Source organism: Schistocerca piceifrons, chromosome 6, assembly GCF_021461385.2.
Source record: "Schistocerca piceifrons isolate TAMUIC-IGC-003096 chromosome 6, iqSchPice1.1, whole genome shotgun sequence".
In the NCBI taxonomy this organism is placed as follows: domain Eukaryota; kingdom Metazoa; phylum Arthropoda; class Insecta; order Orthoptera; family Acrididae; genus Schistocerca; species Schistocerca piceifrons.
Genome location: NC_060143.1, coordinates 401,384,950 through 401,411,197, shown reverse-complemented (window position 1 = coordinate 401,411,197; position 26,248 = coordinate 401,384,950). Strand labels below are relative to the sequence as shown.

General features: G+C 38.4%; 1 protein-coding gene across 5 annotated transcripts in view; it reads right to left on the bottom strand.

Annotated features, from left to right (window-relative positions):
* Window positions 1-26,248, bottom strand: part of LOC124802999 — a 196,410-nt gene that overhangs the window by 48,766 nt on the left and 121,396 nt on the right. For all 5 annotated transcript variants that reach the window (XM_047264102.1, XM_047264103.1, XM_047264104.1 and 2 more), the window contains 2 exons: window positions 10,756-10,806; window positions 10,460-10,525 (listed from right to left, as the gene is read on the bottom strand). In XM_047264102.1, the coding sequence (XP_047120058.1) occupies window positions 10,460-10,525; window positions 10,756-10,806 (117 nt within the window). The remainder of the gene's footprint in view (window positions 1-10,459; window positions 10,526-10,755; window positions 10,807-26,248) is intronic.

Here is a 26,248-nt window from a genome sequence, read left to right as displayed (position 1 = left end):
AACAGTTGGTGGTAGGAGGGAACATCCATGGTATACAGCAACTTAAAAGAAACTTCTACAGAAACAGTGACTACTGTGAAATGGGTATAAAACCAATCCTAGAGAGATCCTTAAGGACATGCATTTTCTGTCAAAAGAGCAGTGCATGAAGCAGAAAGCAGAAACACAGAACTCCATTTTCAAATATTTCTCTACAAAGGAAGATAAAGAAGTGTTCCCAAAGCTTAATTCTTGTAGCTCTGCGAAGATGGCTGATGAAGATGTTCGGTGCAGCTAGAATTATGACTGTCTGACTTTGAAAAGTGTGTATTTATTATGCTGAGTGGTAATGATTAAAGTATCACTCTCAAGGTCTGTGAAATGTAAAAGCTTTATTTATCAGAAGAAGCACACTCAAATATATAACAGCTCCAAAAAATGAACACAGGAGACATTACGCATGAAAGTAGAATCATCCCTGAATGTTAAACATTAGCTTGTAACAGGGAAATGCTGTAACTACGAACACATTACAATTCATGAAGTACAGCATGCAAAAGCTCAAAGAATAAACTGTCATTGCTGCTGCTGCATAGTGTTGATGGCTGGTGTATAATTGAATCTGACTGCTGCAGCAACGTAGTCTTAAGGTGTACGCATCTGTAGAACTCTGTGAGCTAGGGGCATAAGTCAGACTAGTAAGCAAGTATTGTTGACCATTAGAAAGAGGTAATGGTCCTACAACATCAATATGCATGTGCATGAAATGTAAAATTTTATCAGGCAAATCACCAACTGGTGCCTGCACATGATGTCACACTTCACTACATTGGCATTGCAGACATGTTCAATCAGTATTTTTTCCCATGCCAAACAAAATGGGAGATGAGATGTTGGATGGACTGCAGGGTGTCACAAGTTGTGTAGGCTGTCAAAGGCTTGTCTATGAAATGCAGGTGGTAGGAAAGGATGAGATCTTCCATGACAGACATTGCAATACAGCTTGACATCTTCACCAGGAACACTGATAAGCTGTAACTGTAATGCACATGTAGCACTTTTTAGGAAACTGTGGACCTTCTTGTCATTTTGTTATGCATTGGTGAGGTCTGTGAAATCAACAGGGCCTGATACACTAAGTATATTTGTGCAAACGTTTTTTTTATAATATACGAGGGCCGTTCAGAAAGTAACCTTCGGTTGATTTAAAAAAATACACCAAGTTAAATAAAAATATTTTAATATATACATCTTACAACTACATCTTTGCACTATTTTTCTACATAGTCTCCATAGCGATTGAGGCACTTATCGTATCTCTTCACAAGCTTTGAAATTCCTTCTGCATAAAAATCACCCGCTTGTGCCTGGAGCCAGCCTGTGACCGCATCTTTGAGCTCTTCGTCGTCATCAAACCGCTGTGACCCGAGCCATTTCTTCAAATGCATGAAGAGGTGATAATCACTTGGCGCTAGGTCTGGGCTGTAAGGTGGATGGTTGATAACGTCCCACTTGAAGGACTCAAGAAGGGCCGTTGTTCTGTGAGCAGAGTGAGGACGGGCGTTATCGTGCAAAAAAACGATACCGGAAGTCAGCATACCACGGCGTTTGTTCTGTATAGCCCGTCGTAACTTTTTTATTGTTTCACAGTACAAGTCTTGATTAATGGTCGTACCACGTTCCATGAATTCAACCAACAACACCCCTTTGGCATCCCAAAACACCGTTGCCATCAGTTTTCTGGCAGAAAAATCTTGCGAGGCTTTTCTTGGTTTGGTAGGCGAATTTGAATGTGCCCACATCTTTGATTCTTCTTTTGTCTCAGGGTTCACGTACTTAATCCAGGTTTCGTCACCGGTCACGATTCTGTTTAACAATGGTTCTCCTTCGTCCTCATAACGTGACAGAAAGTCTAATGCAGAGGCCATTCTTTGAGTTTTGTGGTGGTCGGTAAGAATTTTGGGCACCCATCGTGCACAGAACTTACGGTAACCCAATATTGCTGTCACTATCTCTTACAAGAGAGTCTTAGAAATCTGTGGAAAACCAGTAGACAACTCCGACATTGAGAAACGTCGATTTTCACGAACTTTTGCATCAACTGTCTGAACGAGTTCATCAGTCACCAATGATGGTCTACCACTCCTCTCTTCATCATGAACGTTTTCTCGTCCACTTTTAAATAAACGTACCCATTCATGGACAACTCCTTCACTCATAACTCTTGGTCCATACACGGCACAAAACTCACGATGAATAGCTGCTGCAGAATATCCTTTGGTTGTAAAAAACCTTATGACAGCACGCACTTCACATTTGGCGGGGTTTTCTATTGCAGCACACATTTCAAACTGCCACAAAAACTAAACTAGCGCAGGTACGACATTCACTCGACCACGGCTTGATGCCGACTGACCTGTTGAGTGCGTGAACGCACAGATGGCGTTGCTACTCCCCCCACAACCCGCACTGTGACCAATCGGAGGTTACTTTTTGAACCGCCCTCGTATCTTCTGGAAACAGAGACAGTTTTTTTTTTTTTTTTTAAATTTCTAGATTATTCATACTGGAAATGATACCTGGATGCATACCAGCCTGCAATCTTTGAGTATAACAGTGACATCACTGATGATTGTATTGTACTGCATTCTTTACCATGGTGATGGACAACATTTCCCTTTCTTCAGAAAAGAAGTGGTAAATGTCATTCTGTTCAAGTAGAACTAACATACCAATCAATTTAGACTGTTTCATAGGTAGTCATAGTGAGATACTGTGGAGATGCAAACTTAGACATGTGAATTGCTGCTGCTGAAAGCATCCGCCAACCACACATCTCAAAATAATCCACATTATTCACACCTCCCTTATGTCGTCAGTACTTAAATGACCAGTATAACTAGTGACCATAAAAAGGATGTCATTAAAATATATAAAATATGTTATAAAATTTTCCATTGTATTTATTATATTTTGTTTCCTTTGTTGCATGAAATGAGTAATATTTCCAAGAGAAAGAGAGGAAGGATCACGAAAGAGGGATATTCATGTATAGAGAATAAAAGTATATGGAAACTACCTGAAAAACAAATTATGAAAACCATGAAGAATGTTGCAAAATTCTAACTTATAGCTTACCTGGCTGCACTTTTTTCTAACAGTAGTAGTAGTATCTCTGCTCTCTCATCCTATGAACTGGAGCACTTTAAATTTTAGTAAAATAATGTATTTATTAAACATCATTTTTTGGCTGAGAATTTTGAGTGAGGGTAAATGCAACATCAATGAGTTCCAGTATATGTTTGCAACACATCACAGGAAAATTTAGAAAATTTTCTCGAAGTAATTAGGAAAGGAATATTCATTCTAAAATTTTGCAATTAGTAATTTACAATGCACAATACATGGAGCAGATGATGGTGATCTCATCGTACAGAGATATTAATATCAGTGGCAATGAGGAACAGCTGAAACAGCTAAAACTGTACAAGGCCCAGGGCTCAACATGATCCCTGTCAGATTCCAAACAAAATTTGCAATTGCATTAACTTCTCTGTGAACCATAATATATCACAGATCACTCAAACAAAAAAGTGCACCCAGTGGTTGGAAAAAAGCAAAGGATACACTTGTCTATTCAAAGGTTAGCAGCAGAAGTCATTCACAAACCCACCATTTAATATCATTGTCATACATCTGTTGCAGAATCTTAGAAAATAATCTAAGCTCAAAATTAATGAGGTACCTCCTCCTTGACAACCAGTATGAATGCCAAAAACATGAGTTATGTGAAAACAGCTACTAGTAATAAGATCTTCTTGGTCCTCTTAAAACTTTTCACTGGAAAATTATTCCTGTACTGTCCTGGGCTATGTTTAGAACATCAGACATCTAAGTTGGACTTGTGATATGTGACCTACAGGGGGTAATTTTGTGACAACTACTCCACAAAACTAGTATTTTAGAGCAGTTCCCAAATTAAAAGCATTTGAGGTTCTTTATTCAATTATTAAAAAGTTTATGAGCCAGATGTATGATTTAATGAATTAATGAGATTAAAAAACTGAAAGGAATTGAAATAGTTTAGGCATTCAACATGATTTGTTAATGTCACTATGAGCAACTACAGTTTTTTTAAAAGAAATAACTTAACACTAAGATTCAAGGCATTGAAAAAGGAAGTATTTTAATTTTAAAATCAGCAAATTTAACTATAAGCAATTGGAAGTAACATAATTATCACAACAAATAATATTTTCTATACCCTAATATTAAAAAAAATGTACTTGTTTATTTGACTTTTGAATTTTCTGCTAAAATGCTCTCACACCCAAACCTACAGAAGTCAGACACTCAGATTAGTACTACAAGTTATACATCAATAGAGTATCAACCCAAAAACCAATTTAGTTTGTTCTATGTGCTGTCATCCAGTAGAACATGCACAAACGGTAATTAAAAGTAGCACCAGAATGACAGAGGACAGGAAAACCATATCTGTGAATGATTGTATTGTAAAAGTCATGGGGGGAGTTGGTAGAGTGTAATATCATTGTACCAAGGGTTCTGGCTTCAAATCCTACTTAAGGCAATTTTTTTAACTGTTTATGCATGTAACTGTTATAAGGGGAAACATTTTCCTGAATGCAAAAGGACTTTTTGGAGTTTGTAACAATGTTCTTTTGGCAGTCTGCTTTCACTTCATTAGATGAAATTAGCAAGCTGCACATTTGTATATATAGTTCTGGTGTTCTGTCAGACATGAGTGACAGAACAGACACCACTCATGATGAAGTAGCTAATGTATTTGTAGTTTAACAGAATAAACATCAACAATCAGAACAGCAGAATGATATAAAAATTGTATCAAACTTGCAGAAGTATTATTAGTCCCATATAATGCCGTCCCATATAACACTTTCACACATAATACAGCAAAAAAAATTGTCGTCATTCAGTTTCAACCCAGTACCCCACATATGACGATCTAACACAAACTCCCCCAGGTAAGCTATGTGGACAAATTAATCACCATTATGGTTTTCCTGTACTCCACAGTTCTGGTGTTACTTTTCATTGAAGTTTATGGCCATTCTGCTGGGTAACAGCACATAGTTCAAACTAAATTGGAGTTTTGGTTGATCTCTGTCAAGATTCAATGTTTAGTACCAATCTGAGTGTCTGACATCTGGTGGTTTGTGTGCCAGTGGTTGTATGACCTTGCTGTGATGTTGTGAATCAGTAAACTATGTGCTACAAGCTACAGATCATAAGACATCTCATGTGTTTCCTGCATATCTTAATGAATGAAGTTATCTGAAAAACTATTATTCAGCTTCAAGAGTTCCAGAACCCATAGCTGGTAACAAGAAGTAAAGTACGGAAGAAACTCTTTCAACTCAGGTGTGACACATTTGGCTGGGAATTTGAGAGGAAGGATTCAAGAGCTGAATCCCAAGATCATTCGTATCAGCTGTAATCTGAAAAATTTAGCTGAATAACCCCATATGAAAGAATTACGTCTCTGTCTTTTATATTTATAAGAGTACCCACACCACATTATTGCAAAAAATACCTCTTTATATGAAATTCTTGTGGTGTGGGCCCCTTTGTTATTCAGGCACTAGGTTAGTCCTAGATAATCCTATGCCCAAATGCAGCCCTGGTACTGTCAGACTGCTTCTGAACTCCTAGAGTTATCTGTGCACTTTTGTTCACTGCCTCTAAAGAATTGAAGCTACTGAAGATAGCTAGGCTGAAGCCATTGTTCCTACTTAAAATGGAAGATAGAAGTGGGTGAGTTCAGTGTTCACTTGGTGGTAAGGTTATTAGGGGACATTTACAAACTCAAAATGGGAAATGACAGGGAAGGAAACTGATAATATCATTTCAAACAAATGTGCCAGAATTTGTGTTAAGTAATTTGCTAAAACCATAGAGAACCTAAATCTGGATGTACAGCTGTGTATCTGAACCACTTTGAGCTCAAGTGAGGGTACAGTATTTTAAGTACTGTGCTATCTTGATCACTTGTCAAATGACAGATATTTCTTAATACTTGAAAAGCTCTTCTGCTTTCACCATACTTTTTACTTCAGTCCCTTTGAGTTTTTCTTTATTCTTTACAAACTTCAACCACTAAAGGTCTTGTATTCTTCTTAGCAAAGTGATGTTAACAAGTTTTGACAAGATTTTTTTTACTTTCTACAGATATAAGTAGTGAAACTGAACTTCCAACACGGATGTCTTCTTATAGTGATAGTGTATTTACATTTGCATGTCAGTATATATACTGATTAATGATAACTAAAATAACTAAATGGAATCTTTCAAGACAATTAGTTACATTTACAGCCATGATATAAGACTAAACATAAATGTTATAAAAACTGATGTGCTGTAGATTTGGAAATTAAAGTTTTAACAAAATAAAAATTTAAATTAATAATCAAAAGGAAGAAGCAGGGTGTCCTCAGACTATCAGTAATCCATAGGTGGTATCAAGGAATGGTGGTAAAGTGATACAAAAAATACAGTCATTCCAGGTAAACAAAAAGAAGTGCTTGAGGCTAAAAAATGATTCAGAAACTTCAGTGACTAAAGAGAGTGCAAATTTCCATGTCAGTTTTGTGTGTGATATGAGGGCAACTGACAGATGATTTCTACTTGGTGTCTGCAAGTCAATACCTAGGTGCAGTAAAATGCTATTAATTCTACTCAAGATGGTGATTTCCATTAAAACCAAGTCTTTCTATGAACTTCTACAATGTCACACACAGGAATACACCTACAAAGTGAAGTTCAATAACTTTTAAAAGGTTTTGCCACTTATTTCAATGCTATCACATTAATGGATTCACTGCCTTCCTGTATCTGTAAGTGATGCCTTTATTCTATATACATGTTTATTTTATTCTGTCTATGATTCTTATTTATATACTGTTGCAATCTTCCCACCTGTCCTCAATTTCTATTAGTATCTTGATCATAATCACATTGATTAAATGAGAGGCCAAAGTTAATTATGTCTGCAAGTATGAGAGGAAGCTGAAGTCATGGTCAGGACAGAAAGCTATATTGCAGGTGCCCATTTTAGTAAGAACTAAAGGGGATCCAGTACAAACTCAACAGGGACAACCCAATCAATGAAGATAACGGCAGGACAAAAAGGAAGCTGCCACTGTCAGTTGGGAACAAATCAGTACTGAGGGCTGTTACTCATCACAAGGCACACTGTAGAATATTGAAGAAAGTAAATGCTTTATGAGAAGAGCATAACCACATCAGGAACAAAATAAATGCAGTGTGAAATACAGTGAAAGAGAATACTGTTAGAATCGGAGAAAACTGTTGGAATCAGAGATGAGGATTTATAGATAGGTTTAAGAGTAAATGATACACTGGTATCAGATGTGTGTAATGTGGTAAAGCTCTTCAACAACCACTGTATATCAGTTACTAGTAAGATGGGATTATCAGTTTGAGCAAATGCTGCACTGGAATATCAGAGGCTAATCATTCCAAGTAACAACAGTAGCATTAATGTGATCCTAGCTACACTATAAAAAGTAATGTCTACAATAAAAAGAAAAAAAAACAAAACAAAAAATAAATTAAATAAAATAAAAAATCAAAAGTAAAAAATAAAAAATATGGGCATTAGTATAGAATACTGTCAAACGTAATTAAAGAGAGTTCCTCTGAGTTTAGCAATGTTTTAAATTATTTTTACAATAAGCTATTTGTCACTGGTACCCCTTATGGCTGGTAGTAAAATTATAAATTTAAGTTTCTGCTCAAAGAAGGACATAAAGAAATGTCATCAGGCTTTCATCCCATTTCTCTTTTGTCAGCCTTCTAAACAAATTTTGAAAAGATAACATACGTGCAGCTTCTTAGCAACAAGATACAAATAGCATATTGTCAAAGACACAATTGGGATTGTTCAGGGGTTCCCATACCAAGAAGGCTACTTACAGTGAAAATGTAAGCAATTATGCATCACATTTTGGGCTACTACTATATTCTGTGATTATTCAATGATATTTGATTGCGCAAATTAATAATGTGAACAAGAACAATACACAAAGCCATAAAAATCACTTAGTGTAATCTACAAATACACCCATTATTAAGGTAGATATATTATCAATAAGCCACAAGAATCCATAAAAAATTTTCTACTAATAATTCTTGTTACAGCTAATGGCTGAATATCTTTAAAAAATATATCACATAATGTAAGTTTTGTGTAATAACTGAGTTCTATGCCCTTCAACACAGAAATGTGAGATGCATATATTAGCTATTGTTGTTGTTGTGGTCTTCAGTCCTGAGACTGGTTTGATGCAGCTCTCCATGCTACTCTATCCTGTGCAAGCTTCTTCATCTCCCAGTACCTACTGCAACCTACATCCTTCTGAATCTGCTTAGTGTATTCATCTCTTGGTCTCCCTCTACGATTTTTACCCTCCACGCTGCCCTCCAATGCTAAATTTGTGATCCCTTGATGCCTCAAAACATGTCCTACCAACCGATCCCTTCTTCTAGTCAAGTTGTGCCACAAACTTCTCTTCTCCCCAATCCTATTCAATACCTCCTCATTAGTTACGTGATCTACCCGCCTTATCTTCAGCATTCTTCTGTAGCACCACATTTCGAAAGCTTCTATTCTCTTCTTGTCCAAACTAGTTATCGTCCATGTTTCACTTCCATACATGGCTACACTCCATACAAATACTTTCAGAAACGACTTCCTGACACTTAAATCTATACTCGACGTTAACAAATTTCTCTTCTTCAGAAACGACTTCCTTGCCATTGCCAGTCTACATTTTATATCCTCTCTACTTCGACCATCAGTTATTTTACTCCCTAAATAGCAAAACTCCTTTACTGCTTTAAGTGTCTCATTTCCTAATCTAATTCCCTCAGCATCACCCGATTTAATTTGACTACATTCCATTATCCTCATTTTGCTTTTGTTGATGTTCATCTTATATCCTCCTTTCAAGACACTGTCCATTCCGTTCAACTGCTCTTCCAAGTCCTTTGCTGTCTCTGACAGAATTACAATGTCATCGGCGAACCTTAAAGTTTTTACTTCTTCTCCATGAATTTTAATACCTACTCCGAATTTTTCTTTTGTTTCCTTTACTGCTTGCTCAATATACAGATTGGATAACATCGGGGAGAGGCTACAACCCTGTCTCACTCCTTTCCCAACCACTGCTTCCCTTTCATGCCCCTTGACTCTTATAACTGCCTTCTGGTTTCTGTACAAATTGTAAATAGCCTTTCGCTCCCTGTATTTTACCCCTGCCACCTTCAGAATTTGAAAGAGAGTATTCCAGTTAACATTGTGAAAAGCTTTCTCTACGTCTACAAATGCTAGAAACGTAGGTTTGCCTTTTCTTAATCTTTCTTCTAAGATAAGTCATAAGGTTAGTATTGCCTCACGTGTTGTACATTTGTACGGAATCCAAACTGATCTTCCCCGAGGTCCGCTTCTACCAGTTTTTCCATTCGTCTGTAAATATATTAGCTGTGAAAATGATTTTCTTGTGACTATGCTTGGCTGCAATTAGAATTATCTTATGTACTTCAGTATGCATACATTTACATACTTATGCTAAGTGTTGTTAAGGCTGTTGTAGGGTGGGACAGATGAAGTGAACAAGGAAGTAGTGAGGGGACGGGAGGAACACATGGAAGGAAACAGTGAGAATAAAGAGACAAAGAGGTAGCAATGGAAGGGGACAAAAATCCAGTGCTAATGAAGCCTTGTTCTGGTGCCCATAAAATACAAATGTTAGAAATGTACTTTGTAAAATAATTATTAACATCTTCATTGTAATTCTCTTACTAAGTTCCAATTACTTGGATTGCACTGTGATCTGGACACTGGACCTCTTTGCACTGACCTTCATTACAGTATCTCAATCACTCAACACCTGAGTGCACTGAGACTGAGAAGAAAGTAGCTCTTGCAATAAAGATAGCAACCAAAGATGAGGAAGGATGTGTGTGCTATGTTTCAATGAATTGTATGATCTCTCTCTCTCTCTCTCTCTCTCTCTCTCTCTCTCTCTCTCTGTGTGTGTGTGTGTGTGTGTGTGTCTTATTATAATTATTATCATTTTACAAATTTGAGGGAGAGGAGGGCATATTTTATACAAAACTGGAATACCAGCCATTCCTGTCTAAATATTTCCACTGAGCAATGTGAACATTTAACAAACAAATATGAGGAAAGGCAAGAAAAAAAATCTGTAGCTCAATATGGGTGGCATGAGATCATCTGCAAGCATTTACGTCTGTATACATTCAAAATAAAATAAAGTAGAAAAACTATATTCAAAATTAGTAATGAGAGAGACAGAGACAGAAAGAGAGAGAGAGAGAGGGAGAGAGATAAAGAGAGAGAGAGCAAGAAAGCATGAATTCACAAGGTTATTAAAAGCAAAATATTTTGTAGTACCTGTGTTTGTGTCATCCGTTTCTCCATCAGTAATCTCTTCTGGTTTTTCTCGGTTCAGCATGTAATCTGGAAATGTAATATCTTTTGGCTGACAAACATAAATAAATGTTTGTGCAACAACAACTATAGTCACAAAGCAGTTCATAATGTACATTATTTTTCTTTTCATACAAAATAAATCTAACTACTCTGGATTTTACATTCATCATTTCAATTCTACATAGGTATTGATTACAATGAATTTTTTCTGTAAAGTGAAAATAACAGTTGAGACCATTAATCTAATCAAAACTTACGTTTAAAAACATGATCACTTGCCCTCTTCCCAATTTCAGTGAATGGTTGCTCTGAAATTAAAAAGATTGGCTCCGATTTATAATTTTTCATGAAAGATTTTATTTGCAATATGTAAAACTAAAAGAACTGCATCACTGTTTGATTTGCAGAAAGTGAAGCATGGAACACTGAATGCAAAACATCGTAATTTAGTAAATATGAGTATGTCTCTGAAACATTATGTAATGCAAATACCTTTTTCCAATAAAAATGAACTATTGTATTGATTAGCATTTGAAAACAGAACAACATACATGGAAAGTCAGTTGATAACACAATAAATTCTTCTCTTTAGAAATAAATACTCAGAAATAGAATATCGAACTCTGTAAAGGTAAATGGTAATGCTATAATACTGTTGAATCAAATGAGGAGGAAGACCATTAACAACTTTATTTTGAAGAGCAGAAAGACATATATGATGGTTGAATGAAAAGTAATGCCTCCACCTTCATTAATTGACTTTGGATAAGAATATTTTAATAAATCAAATGCAGAAATAATCCTTGGAATGTGATCATTAATTACCTGTTTTCACTTTCCACATAATCACCAGTCAATTGGATACATTACTGCCCACAATTAACAAGTTTTCTGAAGCCATCACACAAGAAGTCTACACTCTGTTTCTGCAACCATTGTCTCACAGTACTCTCAGTGTCCATCAGAAGCATAATAATGTCCCTGCAGATCGTCTTTCATTATCAGGAATAGATTGCAGTCAGACGACGCTAAATCTGGACTGTATAGAGGATGCTGTATGGTAGTGAGATTCAGTCTCTGAAGTTCTGCTGCAGTGGCGCATGAAATGTATGGTTTGGAATTGTCAAGCTGCAGGAAAACATTTCCCTTTTCCTTTCGGACCCTTGTTAGCTGTCATTTCAGATTTTGCAGTGATGTGATGTAACACTCTGAATTTATTACTGTTCCATGATCAGGGAAATCAACATGAATAACACCATCTGCAACCCAGAACACTGTGGGCATGATTTTTCCAGCTGAGGGATGCATCTTGAATTTCTTTTTCTGGGGTGAGTCTTGGTGTCGATATTCCTAGACTGACGTTTCGTCTCCTGATCATAATGGTGTACCCACATTTCATCTCATGTCACAATTGAATGGAGAAAGGTGTCACCTTTATTCCCATAATGTGAGAGAAGTTCTTGCAAATTTCAGGTCTGTGCGCTTTCATTTCAGGAGCCATCATCCAGGGTACCCATCATGCACAGATCTTCCAATAGCCAAGCAAAGCAATAATTTGACCCACATGTTCTTGTGAAATGCCGATTGTGCTTGAAATTTCTCTCTGAGTGATATGGCGATTGTCGTGAATCAATCTGTCAACATTTTGCTTGTGAAACTCCATGGTTGCTGTCACAGGATGTCCAAATCTTTGTTTGTCACACAGGTCAGATGTTCCCACCTCAACATCTTTAAACTCACTTGCCCAACAACGCACAGTACTCACATCAACACAATCACATAAACAGCTTTCATTCTCTGACGAATTTTCTTTAGGATGACACCTTCTGCTGTCAAGAATTCAATGACCTCACATTGCTTAAATCGCATTGACTGACCATCTGCGAAGGATTCCATACTTTACACTGTGACAACACAACCATTCAATGCTAAGGCTTCCCACCTGCTGGAGCTGTAGAGAAGAGTCTTACCGCATACCAGTGCTGCCAACTGTTGAAGATTTATGAAGGTGGAGGCATTACTTTTAATAAAACAATGGTAATGGAAAAAATGGAGGAAATGAGAACAAAGAACATTCTATGTGGTAACATGAATCAGAAACTACCAACAAAAATATACTGTGAGAAGGTTGGTAGTCAATGAGTCAGAATAAGCAGATAGGAAAAATGGGAGAAAAATTAATGATAAAAAGAAAGAAATAATAAAAGATAGAGAGGGCAAAGAAGAGATAATACAAAAAGTAGACAATGCCTCTGTTTTCTATTTTGCTTTAGCTGACATTACACAATTTTTTATTTTCTTTTTTTCCTTTTTTTTTTAAATACAAATCCTCTTGGTTGGACTATAGCTTCATACAACACTGCAGGCACAAAATTATTACAATATGCAGTAAATAAACATGAGACTGCATGACAAGAGATGTGAAGAGCTTGAATTAATGCTATTTAGTGATGAGCATGAGCTAAACACAAAGTGTATACTTCTCATCATATAATCTCTGAGATACATCTGAGGTGACTGTGCAGCATAGTGACAAGCATAAGCCAAACACAAAATGTATAATCTCTGACACGCATTTATTCTTTGCTTTTTGTAAGTATTCTATTGTTGCTCATATTTAGTCGCTTGGACTGAAAAATGTCAAGTCATAGTTACAGTATTTTATGTTGTGAAGAAAGTAAATGTTTTAAATCTACAACATTTTGGTGATCCCAATGTGATATCCAGTGTTACCATACTGCATCATGTGCTACATAAGGAACATCTGCATCAACCATGCCATGCATCTTCTACGTATTTCACCATCATAAGTTTGGAATGCAACCATCAACTGTTGACCAGCCTACAGGCACATTTATCCATCATGTTATGGTTAAGCCACTATCATTCTGGCAACAGAACTTGGTTTTATGGTTCTTGCATCTAGAGATTCAGTCTGTGCTAGCTCACATAACTGCTGATGGCACAAAATACAGCTACATTGTCACTGCTTTAAATGATGACATGGCTACAGAGGTGCTGGACATTCTAGCATGATTGTTACATGACCATCATGAATGCCTTCCTCATCTGCCCATCACAATCAGAAACAAAACAGCTAGAGAAGTTACTCTGCACTGAAGAAGTAAGTGTTTGCATTCCTTTGCAGTTACTGCACTACCTGTAGACTCTAGTGAGTAAAGCCATTAACAAGAACATTTTATAGAATATCTTACTGACCCATCTTCCACTTAATGCACAGAAGATACTGACAGCATGCACCAGCAATCTGGCCACATTCACACAAACTTATTGCACAAATTGCTAACCTGCAGACACAGTGTTTCAGTCACCAGTCCCATCATCACTGCACATCAAGGAAGTGCTGATGCTCTCATCTCACCATGAGAGTCTGTTGGTACCATAGATGGTTTAGTTCAGAGGTAAGGAAATGCAGTCCCCTGTGTGAGATGGGAAATGAATCACGAAGTCACTAATTATGGTGATTGGCTCCTCAGATGACAATTGTTGACTGCTCATCATGAAACATTACATGAAGTTGCAGTTCTTAGTGGGCACAAGTGCTGATGTGTCAGTATATCCATCTGGCCAGCTACTCACTACAACAGTGATGACAGCCACCTATTCACCACTAGTGGTGCCACCTTTCTGGTGTATGGTCATGTCATACTGGTACTATATCTAGGCCTCCTTCATAAGTTCAAGTGGCAGTTTGTTGGGGCAGATGTGGTATACTCTGTTCTCAAGCCACACTTTTTTTCTTTCTATGGACTCTTCCATGACCTCCATCATGGTTCCCTCCTTGACACTACTACAAACTTAGTTAGTCATGGATGTGTATATTTGCAGATGATACCACAGTGCGGACGTTCACACATGATTCTCTGTTTGTATAACTACTGAAGCAGTTCCTGGAAATCACTCAGTAACGCATTCGATGATGTATTACATACTGACCATGTTAGTATCGCCAGTACACACTTGACCTCATCGTTTAACAGAGCAGAAAAGTTGTAAGTAGCAAAGCAGGAGTTTCTTCATGCTTGCACAAGGAATTTGCTGCTTATCGAGCAGTAGCTGGGCATCTCCACTCCATGTAGTCCTGATGAAGAATAACAGATGGACCCATGTAGGGATTATAGACAGCCCAACACCAGGACTATCCCTGCTCATTATCTAGTGCTGCACATTGAAGACTTTGCTTTCAGTATCCATGGCAGAAGCATTTTCTCCACATTGGACTTGGTACATGCATTCTATCAGATACCTGTTGCTCCAGATGATATAGCTAAAACTGCTGTCTGCACCTCAATCAGACTCTATGAATTTTCCAGAATGCCTCTCGAACTATAAAGTACTGCACACATCTTTTCAATAGTTCATGGACGAAGTCAGGCATGACAACAACCAACACACTTACACCAAGCTTTTAGTTATCTCAATAGTTCATGGACGAAGTCAGGCATGACAACAACCAACACACTTACACCAAGCTTTTAGTTATCTCCATTCAACTGGATCATTTATCAATCTGTCAAAGTGCAATTTGGAGCAGCTGAGGTCCAATTCCTGGGTTATACCATCAATGCCCACAGAATATGGCCACTACAGGATAAGGCTGAGGCCATCACTATCTTCCCACAGACTTCAACAGTTTGAGAGTTGCAACGATTTCTCAGCAACATCAAATTTTACTGCTGATTCATCTGCAGCCACACATTCTTAGATACTCCTTCGAGTGACTTGCTACAAAAAGTAAATGATAAACTGCTGTGGACTAGTGAGGCCGAGTTGACATTTGCCAGAATGAAGATCACCATTGCAGGTGCTATTCTGTTAGCACACCCAGTTCTGCAGGTGCCTCTTGCTCTAATGGTCTACACATGTACCTCTATAATTAGTACCATACTGCATCACTGAGAAGATTTACACTGGCAGCCCTTTGAATTTTTCAGCCATAAGTTATCATCATCATAACAGAGCTGGGTAAACCATGATTGTGAATTACATGCAGCATGTGCCACCATTGAGAAGTTCTACCATAGGCTTGAGAGACAACAGTTTACACTGGTCCCAGATGACAAGCCATGATGCACCCTTTCAGTCAGTGACCAGGCGCACCATCACCATGCCAACTGTGCCACCTTTATTATGTAGGACAGTTCACCTCCTGCATTATCCATATTGAGGGAGAACTGAATATACCAGTGGATGCTCTCTCTTGGATGGAACTCATCACACATATGATAGCTTTTGAAGCACTTGCTTTGGCACAGTAATCTGACGTTGATCTATATGATTTACTGTCACAACCATCTGGTCTGCATCTCCATCATGTCCAATTACCATCAATAAGTGCATTGTTATACTGTTAGGTTGCTAAGCAAAACCAAGACTCTTTGTGACCAGTAACTTTCATCAGCAGGCAATAGCATAATTACACAACTTAACTCATCCCGGGGTTTGTAGTATGGTGAGTCTAGTGAAGTGTGTGTACATGTGGTCAACATGAACAAAAACTGTGAGACATTGTGCGCAAGTGTGTAACAAGTCAATGTAATAAAATCCATCATCATGCCAAAGAATCCCTCGACATATTTGTCCCACTGAACCAGCGATTCAACTATGTAAATCTGGGCACTGTCCATCCTCTCCCACCATTCAAAGGATGTACATGCTGCCTAACAGCCACTGACTGCTTCACTTGCTGGCCTGAAGTGTTCCCTATGGTTGACACTGACACAGAAACAGTTGTAACCACATTCTTTTATGGATGGATTGCCTATTTCAGAGTACTGCTACATATTACTATTGACCAAGGTGAACTGTTCACGTCAAATGTATTCAGAGCAATCACCGTACTACTGGGCATGAAGTGTGTTAGGACTGCAGCATACCATCCAGCAGAGAATGGATTAGTAAAATGCATGCACAGACAATTAAAATTACCCCTTCCTTGTCATGACTCGGACTAATGGGCAAAATCACTACCAATCATCTGTTTGGGCCTCTGCACATCAGTCAAGGAAGACCAAAAAGCCATGAATGCAGAGCAGGTCTATGGTCAACCAATTTGGCTGCCCTGCAGGTTCCTCAAAAACATGCCAAACAACCTCGTTGAGGCATCATATTTCAGCCACAGTCTGCATTCACAAATTTGGCAGCTAAGTCCCATTACCCTGAGGGGTGAACAGACTCACCACCTCAATCAAGTCTTTGTCTGACACAACACAGTACACAAGCCACTGCACCCATCATATGAAAGACCCTATCCAGTTATCAGCAGAGTGCAAGTGATGTTTAAGGTTGGTGTTGTGGGAATGCCAACAACAATCTCTATGGACCACTTTAAATCTGCCCTCAGCACCTGCTACAGAGATACAAAGGCATCAACAGATAGACCTTCCATTGATAGGACTGACTTGCTCGATGCTCCACTGCCCTCATGGACCAGCCACAACAGACTTCAGATGCTCACACTGACAACTCAACAGTGGCTAGCACAAAGCCTGTCATTATACAATCTGGAGGTCATGTCCATTTTAACAGAAGATACTGTTATCATTAAAGGAGGAGGGGTGATGTTATCATGCAATGTAGTGACAAGCATGAGCCAAACACAAAGTGTATATTCCACATCATTTGATCTCTAGCATGCATTTATTCTTTGATTTTCTTAAGTGTTCTGCTGGTGTTCATATCTAGTTGTTTGGACTGCAAAATGTCAAGTTATGTTATGGTGTTTAATGTTGCAAATAAAGTAAATCTGCTTAAACTCACAACAAGCTGATATCTATTTGATACTTACTGATATCAGATTAGTACATTATAGGAGGAAACTGCTATGATAGCATCAAAATTAAATAATTACTCTACACAAAAGTATTTCATTAGTCAATACCATAAAAGACAAATATCAATGAGGTGGTTTAATTGTTAATATTACAATTTGTATCAATGCAATATTAAGATGGATTACTAACATCTGAATTATTTTGATATCAGGAAAAGCTGTCAGCTTACTATTTTAATATCAACACCTGACATAACATTTCTGTAAAAAGTAGTTTTTCAACATAGATAACATAAATGTTATGAAAATGGTTTTCTCACTACTCTACCACTCAGAACTATTTTTGAAATAGTGCCCAAGTTATCATAGTCAGTTATCAAAATATTTTGTTATTTCCATTAATGAACCAAGTTCATTCTGAGATGTCAAAGACAAGCTGGTTTCTTATAAAACTTGTATATGTTCATTTACACATTCCTGAACACAGTTTCATTAGTTTAGTTCATTTGCATAAATTATTTCATGTATCTATTTAAGCACAGTGTTAGAAACAATAAAGCTTTTTCACCATTACTTCAATAAAATCATAAGGAGACTATTAGATACTCATCTGTAAATGCAAAACACCTGAATTTAAAATATTATAACCTGGACAATTCCATCTTATACTTATTTTATATGACTAATTCTGTGTTATTAGGTTATGTGTACCTGACTCTCTTCTGAAATACTTCCATTCCTTCACAATGTCTCATTTCACTGATAGTTATCTTTGAATTTAAGCAGATGTTACAGCTACTGACAAGAACTAATATTTTGTACCTTGGCAATGTTCATGTGTCCTATATCAAAGGTTCTTCACACAATTAGCTAGATACTTCATCTATAAACAACACTAAACAGTTATTTCCACTTGAAACTCAGTGCAATCACATTAATACATGTGTCATTATAAACTCGTAAACAGGTAAGTTCATCAACCTCAAGATGGGAAAATCACAGTAAGAAACCTTATCACCATTGCAATGCAATTGTCCAGATAGTGTTTGTTACTAGACAATGATAATGTTCTGATGACCCTAGTGAGGGACTCATATGTAGTAAAATGTAACCTTGTATACAAGACATAGGACCTACAATATAATTCACCTCTTTTCAACAAATATTATTCTAGACAAAAAAAAACAGTTGTCTTAATCATTTGGTAATAGGTAGAATTGCTTCAGTGTTTTTGTGCCATCAAACTGCTAAATTTGGCATTTTTATTATACTGAAATTTAAACACAACAATACAGCTAAGTCAGGTTGATAAAAACACAAGTTTTTCAAGTTTGAAAGAAATGAAAAACCATTTACTTATTTTATTTTTTATAAAAATAAATAAATAATAATAATAAAATAAAATAATAAAAAATATTTTTTTATAAATGAGAAGTTTGTCATATGTTGCAGTTGGGATAATTTCATGTGAAACTCAGTCAGAACATTTAAAATGTAGGACAATGGAATTGTGGAACTGTGGTTTATTCATCTAATGGCATATATTAGCAATCCATTTGGTTTGCAAACAACAGACAGTTCAAAAATTTACAAACCAGTTTGAATGATTTTTACACTAATACATGATAACACAACACTAAAATGATATTTACTGAGGTGTGTACCACATTGTATTGAGCTCATATTTCCAGTTGCTCTTGCATGAATTGATCCACTGAGAAATAAGATTTCAGTATCAATACCTCATTTAGCTTTCTTTTAAGTGAACCTAAATTCATCTGCATTAACTTATTCACTTTTAATTTTTTATGAATTTTCATCCCCATGTATTGAGGTCTCCAGGCATACAATTGAAGTGGTGGGTGGGAAGCATGTAATTTTCTTTGTTTCTTGTACATATGAGTGAACAATATAGTTCCCATCAAACAATTCATGTCTGATACACAAAAAGATAATAATCTCATAAATATGTACAGAAATGGTTGATTATTAGTTTAAGTTTTCTAAATAACGATCAAAATGACTGACAGGGCACATATTTCAAATGATTTTTTCTCTAATTTTAGTACACACACTATGTTTGTCAAGTCGCCCTGAAAAGCAATACCATTCCTAATAATAAATTCAGAGTAGCTTGTATATGCTACTATTTGGGTATTCATGTCAGCTGTGTTTGATAATATTTCCACTGCAAATGCAAAGCTGCACAGTTTGTTTGTTAGGTACACAATGTGTGCCTGCCAGCTCAAATTTTCATCTAGACTGAATCCTAAGATTTTGACTGAGGGAGCTTTTTCTATGTCTTGGTAGTTGTGACTAATTTTGATCTGCTCACTGTTCAGTAATACCCAACTAGTGTTAGAAATGGTATTGTAGAGTGCGTGGATGAAGAACAACCTCAGAGAAATGGAATCTGGGAATGAAATTGTAATTCCTTGATTTAACCAAATCAAAACAAGTACTACAATTCAAAGAAACTTTGTGGAGATTAATGTGAACAGCTACAACAACTCAACTCCAGGAGAATAAAGTTAATTTGTAACTTTTTATAAGACCAATTCTCATTGAATCTGGGGTAGAGCATATATAAATATTCAATTCCATTTGAATTTAATGTGCTAACAAACAATAGTTTTACTATCATGTGAGAAAAGAGCAGTTACAAAGTCCAAGCCCAAGAATGTCTCTACCACAGCAAATAAAGGTACAGTCTGATTAAGCAAAACAAATGCCGTTCAGAGTACAGCACATGCCATAAAGAAGGGCTCACCAATATTAGTATACTACATGAGCATGCACAAATACTGAAGTGCCCCTTGGTAGGCTGTGGCTCATAGTGCCACCACAATATGTTATAGCAGCCACACAGATTGATGATGTATTTTCCAAACAATGTCCAGCAAGGCTACCAATCAACATCACTAGTTGTAATTCATGCAGTTATTCCTTCAATTTGTTTCATATTGCCTGATTCAATCCAGATTTAATGAGAGATTCTAAAAAAGCAACTAATTTTCTCAGTCTCCTGAAACGACACAACTTTTGAAACAGGCTGAATAAAGGTAAAACTAGTACCATCCGAAAGTGATTTCTGCTGCCCACCGAAGTTAATTATCATACTTTGTAAAATAACATCCTGTACTTGAAACCTTTCCTTTCATTTATGTATTTCCATGTCAAAGGGAATTCCAGAGCAGACACAACAACAACAAGTTGGGAAAGGCACTTACTCTTCTGCAGTTGATTGATAAGCAACACTCACTCACATATGACACACAAAAATAAAGAAATACATTTGAAGAACTTCTTATGGTCTCATGAATGCAAACCCACAGACACCTAAATGTACACCTTCAGTGCCTAGGGTTTGGTGTGATATTGACTATTTATGAGCACCTGCTCTACATCTACATCTACATCTATACTCCGCGAGCCACCTTACGGTGTGTGGCGGAGGGTACTTATTGTACCACTATCTGATCCCCCCTTCCCTGTTCCATTCACGAATTGTGTGTGGGAAGAACGATTGCTTGTAAGTCTCCGTATTTGCTCTAATTTCTCGGATCTTTTCGTTGTGATCATTACGCGAGATATATGTGGGCGGTAGTAATATGTTGCCCATCTCTTCCCGGAATGTGCTCTCTCGTAATTTCGATAATAAACCTCTCCGTATTGCGTAACACCTTTCTTGAAGTGTCCGCCACTGGAGCTTGTTCAGCATCTCCGTAACGCTCTCGCGCTGACTAAATGTCCCCATGACGAATCGCGCTGCTTTTCGCTGGATCATGTCTATCTCTTCTATTAATCCAACCTGGTAAGGGTCCCATACTGATGAGCAATACTCAAGAATCGGACGAACAAGCGTTTTGTAAGCTACTTCTTTCGTCGATGAGTCACATTTTCTTAGAATTCTTCCTATGAATCTCAACCTGGCGCCTGCTTTTCCCACTATTTGTTTTATGTGATCATTCCACTTCAGATCGCTCCGGATAGTAACTCCTAAGTATTTTACGGTCGTTACCGCCTCCAATGATTTACCACCTATGGCATAATCGTACTGGAATGGATTTCTGCCCCTATGTATGTGCATTATATTACATTTATCTACGTTAGGGAAAGCTGCCAGCTGTCGCACCATGCATTAATCCTCTGCAGGTCCTCCTGGAGTACGTACGAGTCTTCTGATGTTGCTACTTTCTTGTAGACAACTGTGTCATCTGCAAATAGCCTCACGGAGCTACCGATGTTGTCAACTAAGTCATTTATGTATATTGTAAACAATAAAGGTCCTATCACGCTTCCCTACGGTACTCCCGAAATTACTTCTACATCTGCAGATTTTGAACCGTTAAGAATGACATGTTGTGTTCTTTCTTCTAGGAAATCCTGAATCCAATCACAAACCTGGTCCGATATTCCGTAAGCTCGTATTTTTTTCACTAAACGTAAGTGCGGAACCGTATCAAATGCCTTCCTGAAGTCCAGGAATACGGCATCAATCTGCTCGGCAGTGTCTACGGCACTGTGAATTTCTTGGGCAAATAGGGCGAGCTGAGTTTCACATGATCTCTGTTTGCGGAATCCATGTTGGTTATGATGAAGGAGATTTGTATTATCTAAGAACGTCATAATACGAGAACACAAAACATGTTCCATTATTCTACAACAGATTGACGTAAGCGAAATAGGCCTATAATTATTCGCTCTGCCTGATTAGTGCACAGGAGAGGACAGGCTTCTGCCAACAGGGGGAGGAGCAGACATGTATGGGAAGAAATGGTCAAATTCACATTCTTCTCCTCTCTTCCTTATTTGAATTATGGAAAACAAACATCTGCTCATATTTATCACAACATGCTGAGCAATGGGGAGACAAATAAAAAGGAAAGATAACTACTTTATTATTCTTTCAAACTCTCATTCCTCTTTATAACTGAATGTTTAAACTCATAAATTTGCACATGCTTTGTGTATTACAGAATAACTGGCATAAATGTGTGTCTAGTATGTGAAAGGATGGAAGTTACAAAATGTAAGTAACGGGGAGATGAACAGATAGTGAAAGAGAAGCATGGTAGGAAAATCAAGTTACAATGATAATTCCCTAAGTTAAATATTGGTAGGAACAGTCCATTCAGCAGAATGAGAATGGGAGTAGTGCAGAAATGAGATGGAGAGGAGCCAAGGAAATAAATACCAAATGGCAGTAAATAAATATAAAACGAAGTGAATTAGGACTAATAAATAGCAAGGAATGGGCAAGAAGTATTACTACAGTTTGAGGACAAAAAAACGAGTAGTGGAGTAGGAATATAAAAGGAAAATGTAAATAGTGGAGCAGAGAAGGGAAAGTGGAAGGAATCAGAGACAGAAGGAGGAGTAAAACTAGTGGAGATGTAAGTAAGGGGAGCTGAGAGGTACCAGGATACATTTAAGAAACAGTTTCCATCTATCCAGGTTAAATAAGCTGGAGATGATGTGAGACACATTCCCAGAGCAAGCCTCAGTGCAAGTGATCTTCATCTGAGCTGGAGACCCAGATAAACTCATACAGATGGTGTTGATAGGGCAGAAAAGCCTAGCTAGTTGTCATGTCCACCTGGAAAGCACTCCCCCAGGTGCTGTACATCAAGCTGGATGGTCCGTCATAAGGCAGACTGCCGAGTGCCAGGATGTTGAGGTAGCAGTGCTCCAGTGCCTACTGCTGGATTTTCACAATTGGTGGCCAATTTTTGGTTGACTCTAGCTGATGCCAGAAAGTTATGTAATCAATCCACTTAATACCCAAACAAACTGTTACACCTGAGTAATTACATGATGTAATAGTCCTTGCTATATCAGCAAGCCATGAAGTGGAACATCAGTCAAAGTTAGTGCATTTCAGGTTTTAGAATTTATGAGAGTGGTTTGAAAAGTTCACGGAATCACCAAGAGAGGTCAGCGCTAGCATAACGAGTTGTTCACGTGATATTCAGTGGACTGTTGCCTGTAAACGCGTGCCACGTCAGCGTTCTTGGAAGAGAGGTGTGGCAGTAACATGGCTCTGTTGTTGTTCCCACATAGTGATTTACGAAGATAGAAAAAAAATCGATATTCGAGCAGTGATTAAGTATTTTGTAAAAAAAGGTATGAAAGCAAAGGACATTCATGTCTATTTACAGAATACACTGGGGAACTCTGCTCCTTTATATTCAACTGTTGCCAAGTGGATAAATGAATTTAAATTTGGTTAGGAGCGCTATGGTGATGATCGCACAGTGGTCGGCCAAGAAGTGTCACAACTACAGAAATCATTGCAAAAGTGCACAAAATGGTCACAGAGGATCGCTGACTGAAAGTGCATGAAATTGCTCATGCTTGCCAGATGTCATCTGAAAGGGTATATTATGTTTTAACTTAAAAATTAGAAATGAAATAGTTATCTGCAAGATGGGTGCCACAACTCTTGATGCTGGATCAAAAATGCACGAGAAGGGGCATATCAGAAAAATGTTTGGCACATTTTCGGAGAAACAAACAAGATTTTTTGTGATGACAGATGAAACTTGGGTGTGCTACTATGCCCCAGAGACAAAAAGACAGTCATATCAGTGGAAACATGCTGATCCTCTGCCACCAAAGAAAACAAAGCAATTCCTTCAGCGGGAAATGTCATGGTATCAGTTTTCTGGGAGGTGATGGTATTCTGTTTGTAGATTATCTCCCCACTGGGCAAAAGTTACTGGAGAATACTATGCTAACCTCCTGGAGAAATTGCAACATAAGATATGTGAAAAACGCCCAGGTGTACCAAGGAAGAAAGTCATCTTCCATCAAGACAAACCCATCTTATTCACCTGATATGGCTCCATCAGACTTCCATCTCTTCCCAAAACTGAAAATTTTTCTTGGTGGATGAAGATACAATTCAGACAAAGAATTGATAGCCAGAGTTGACATCTATTTTGCAGGCGTGGAGGAAACTCATTTTCAAGATGGATTCAATTCTCAATTCACTGGAACATCGGTGGAGCAAGTGTATTAAACTACATGGAGATTACATTGAAAACTAAATAAGTTTCAGTGATGTAAGTACTTTTTTTCTATTCCACCTCAAGAACTTTTCAAACCACCCTTGTACCATTCTTGCACTATACAATAAACACTGGGAAGAAACAATCAGAGACAAAGCAATTATCATTTGTTTTTTATTCTTCTTTCCAGTTTGTTTTCCAAGATCAGGTTTGTTATGTTATGACTCAAACACTTTTTTCTCATTTATTTATGCCAAAACAGCTTTTTAAGAGAATCATCACATCATAATGAGAATGAGATTTTCACTCTGCAGCATATGCCAGGCTGAGGCTCAAATTTGAGACTTTTGCCAAAGTTTTAATCTGCCAGAAAGTTTCATATCAGTGCACACTAAGCTGCAGAGTGAAAAACTCACTCTGGAAACACATCCCACAGGCTGTGACTAAGCCATGATTCCACAATACCCTTTCTTCCAGGAGTGCTAGTTCTGCAAGGTTCACAGATGAGCTTCTGCGAAGTTTGGAAGGTAGGAGACAACGTACTGGCAGAACTGAAACTGTGAGGACAGGTCGCATTTTGTACTTGGGTAGCTTAGTTGGTAGAGCACTTGCCCATGAAAGGCAAAGGTCTCAAGTTTGAATCTTGGTATGGCATACAGTTTTAATCTGCCAGTAAGTTTCACATCAGTGGCCACCCTGATGCAGACTGAAAATCTCATTCTGGAATCATCCCACAGGTTGTGGCTAAGCTGGGTCTCTGCAATATCCTTCCTTCCAGGAGTGCTAGTTTTGCAAGGCTCATGAAGAGCTTCTGTGAAGTTTGGAAGGTAGGAGATGAGGTACTGGCAGAATTGAAGCTATGAGGACGGGTCATGAGTCATGCTTTGGTAGCTCAGTCAGTAGGGCTCTTGCTCATGAAAGGCAAAGGTCCTGAGTTTGAGTCTCAGTCTGGCACACAGTATTAATCTACCAGGAAGTTTCATCATCACCCCTTGTTTACAGAATGAAAACCAATATAAACTGAGATGACTCATAACATTTTTACAGATTAAAAAACACACACACAGTCACAGAAGCAAGCACACCCCTTGTACACATGACTACTATCTCCAGTAGTTCCAGCTTTAAAAGTAGCTGTAGTAACACTGTTCACGTTTACGTCACACTTCACTTAGTGTAGACCGGGACTGTGTCCTAGGCACGCCCGATGTTAACTGACTGGGCACGGCCAGTGCTGCCTGAGTTGTTGTGGTTGTTGTTACGCCGCCAGAGGTTGCGTCCAAATTCTCGCTTGCCCTCTGGTGGACAGGACTCTACTTGCGGCAACTACCGTCCGTGACGCGCCATGCCGATGTGCGCCTCCCGCGATCTTTCTGGTGGCTACTACACTCCTCCTCCTTCGGGGGGTGAAGCCACTGTGATCCACTGCATCGGAAGGTGGAGTGTCGGGCAGGCACGATGACCTCCACATCCATTGGAAGGCCGGAGTCGAGGGGATCTGCCAACCCTCGAGCCGGAACCTTCGAATACGGCTGGAAGTGACCCACACGAAGAGGCCCCCGTCGTCCCACCACCAGAGCCCGGGACAGAACGGGCGACAAGCTGTCAAACTCCAGATCCTGTTCCACCTCAGGAGGGGCAAGACCCAGTGGCGGGGACGATGGGGAAGGGACGACCACAGGTGAACCAACCTCCTGAGAAACCGGGCCTGCAAGGGGGGCCAGCTCTCGCTGGGGCATTTCGAACGATGGCAATGCCAGTGCTGGAGCTGGAGCTACTGGAGGCTGCCAAGGCTGAGAACCATCGCAGTGCGGCAGAGTCACAGCGGGGAGAGGCGGTAACATCCCCTGAGAAACCAACACGGGTACCAGCAATGGGGAAGCTGGTGTCCGAGAGGTCAGAGGGTGGGTGCCCAAACGTGGACGTAGCTGATTTTGGTGACGA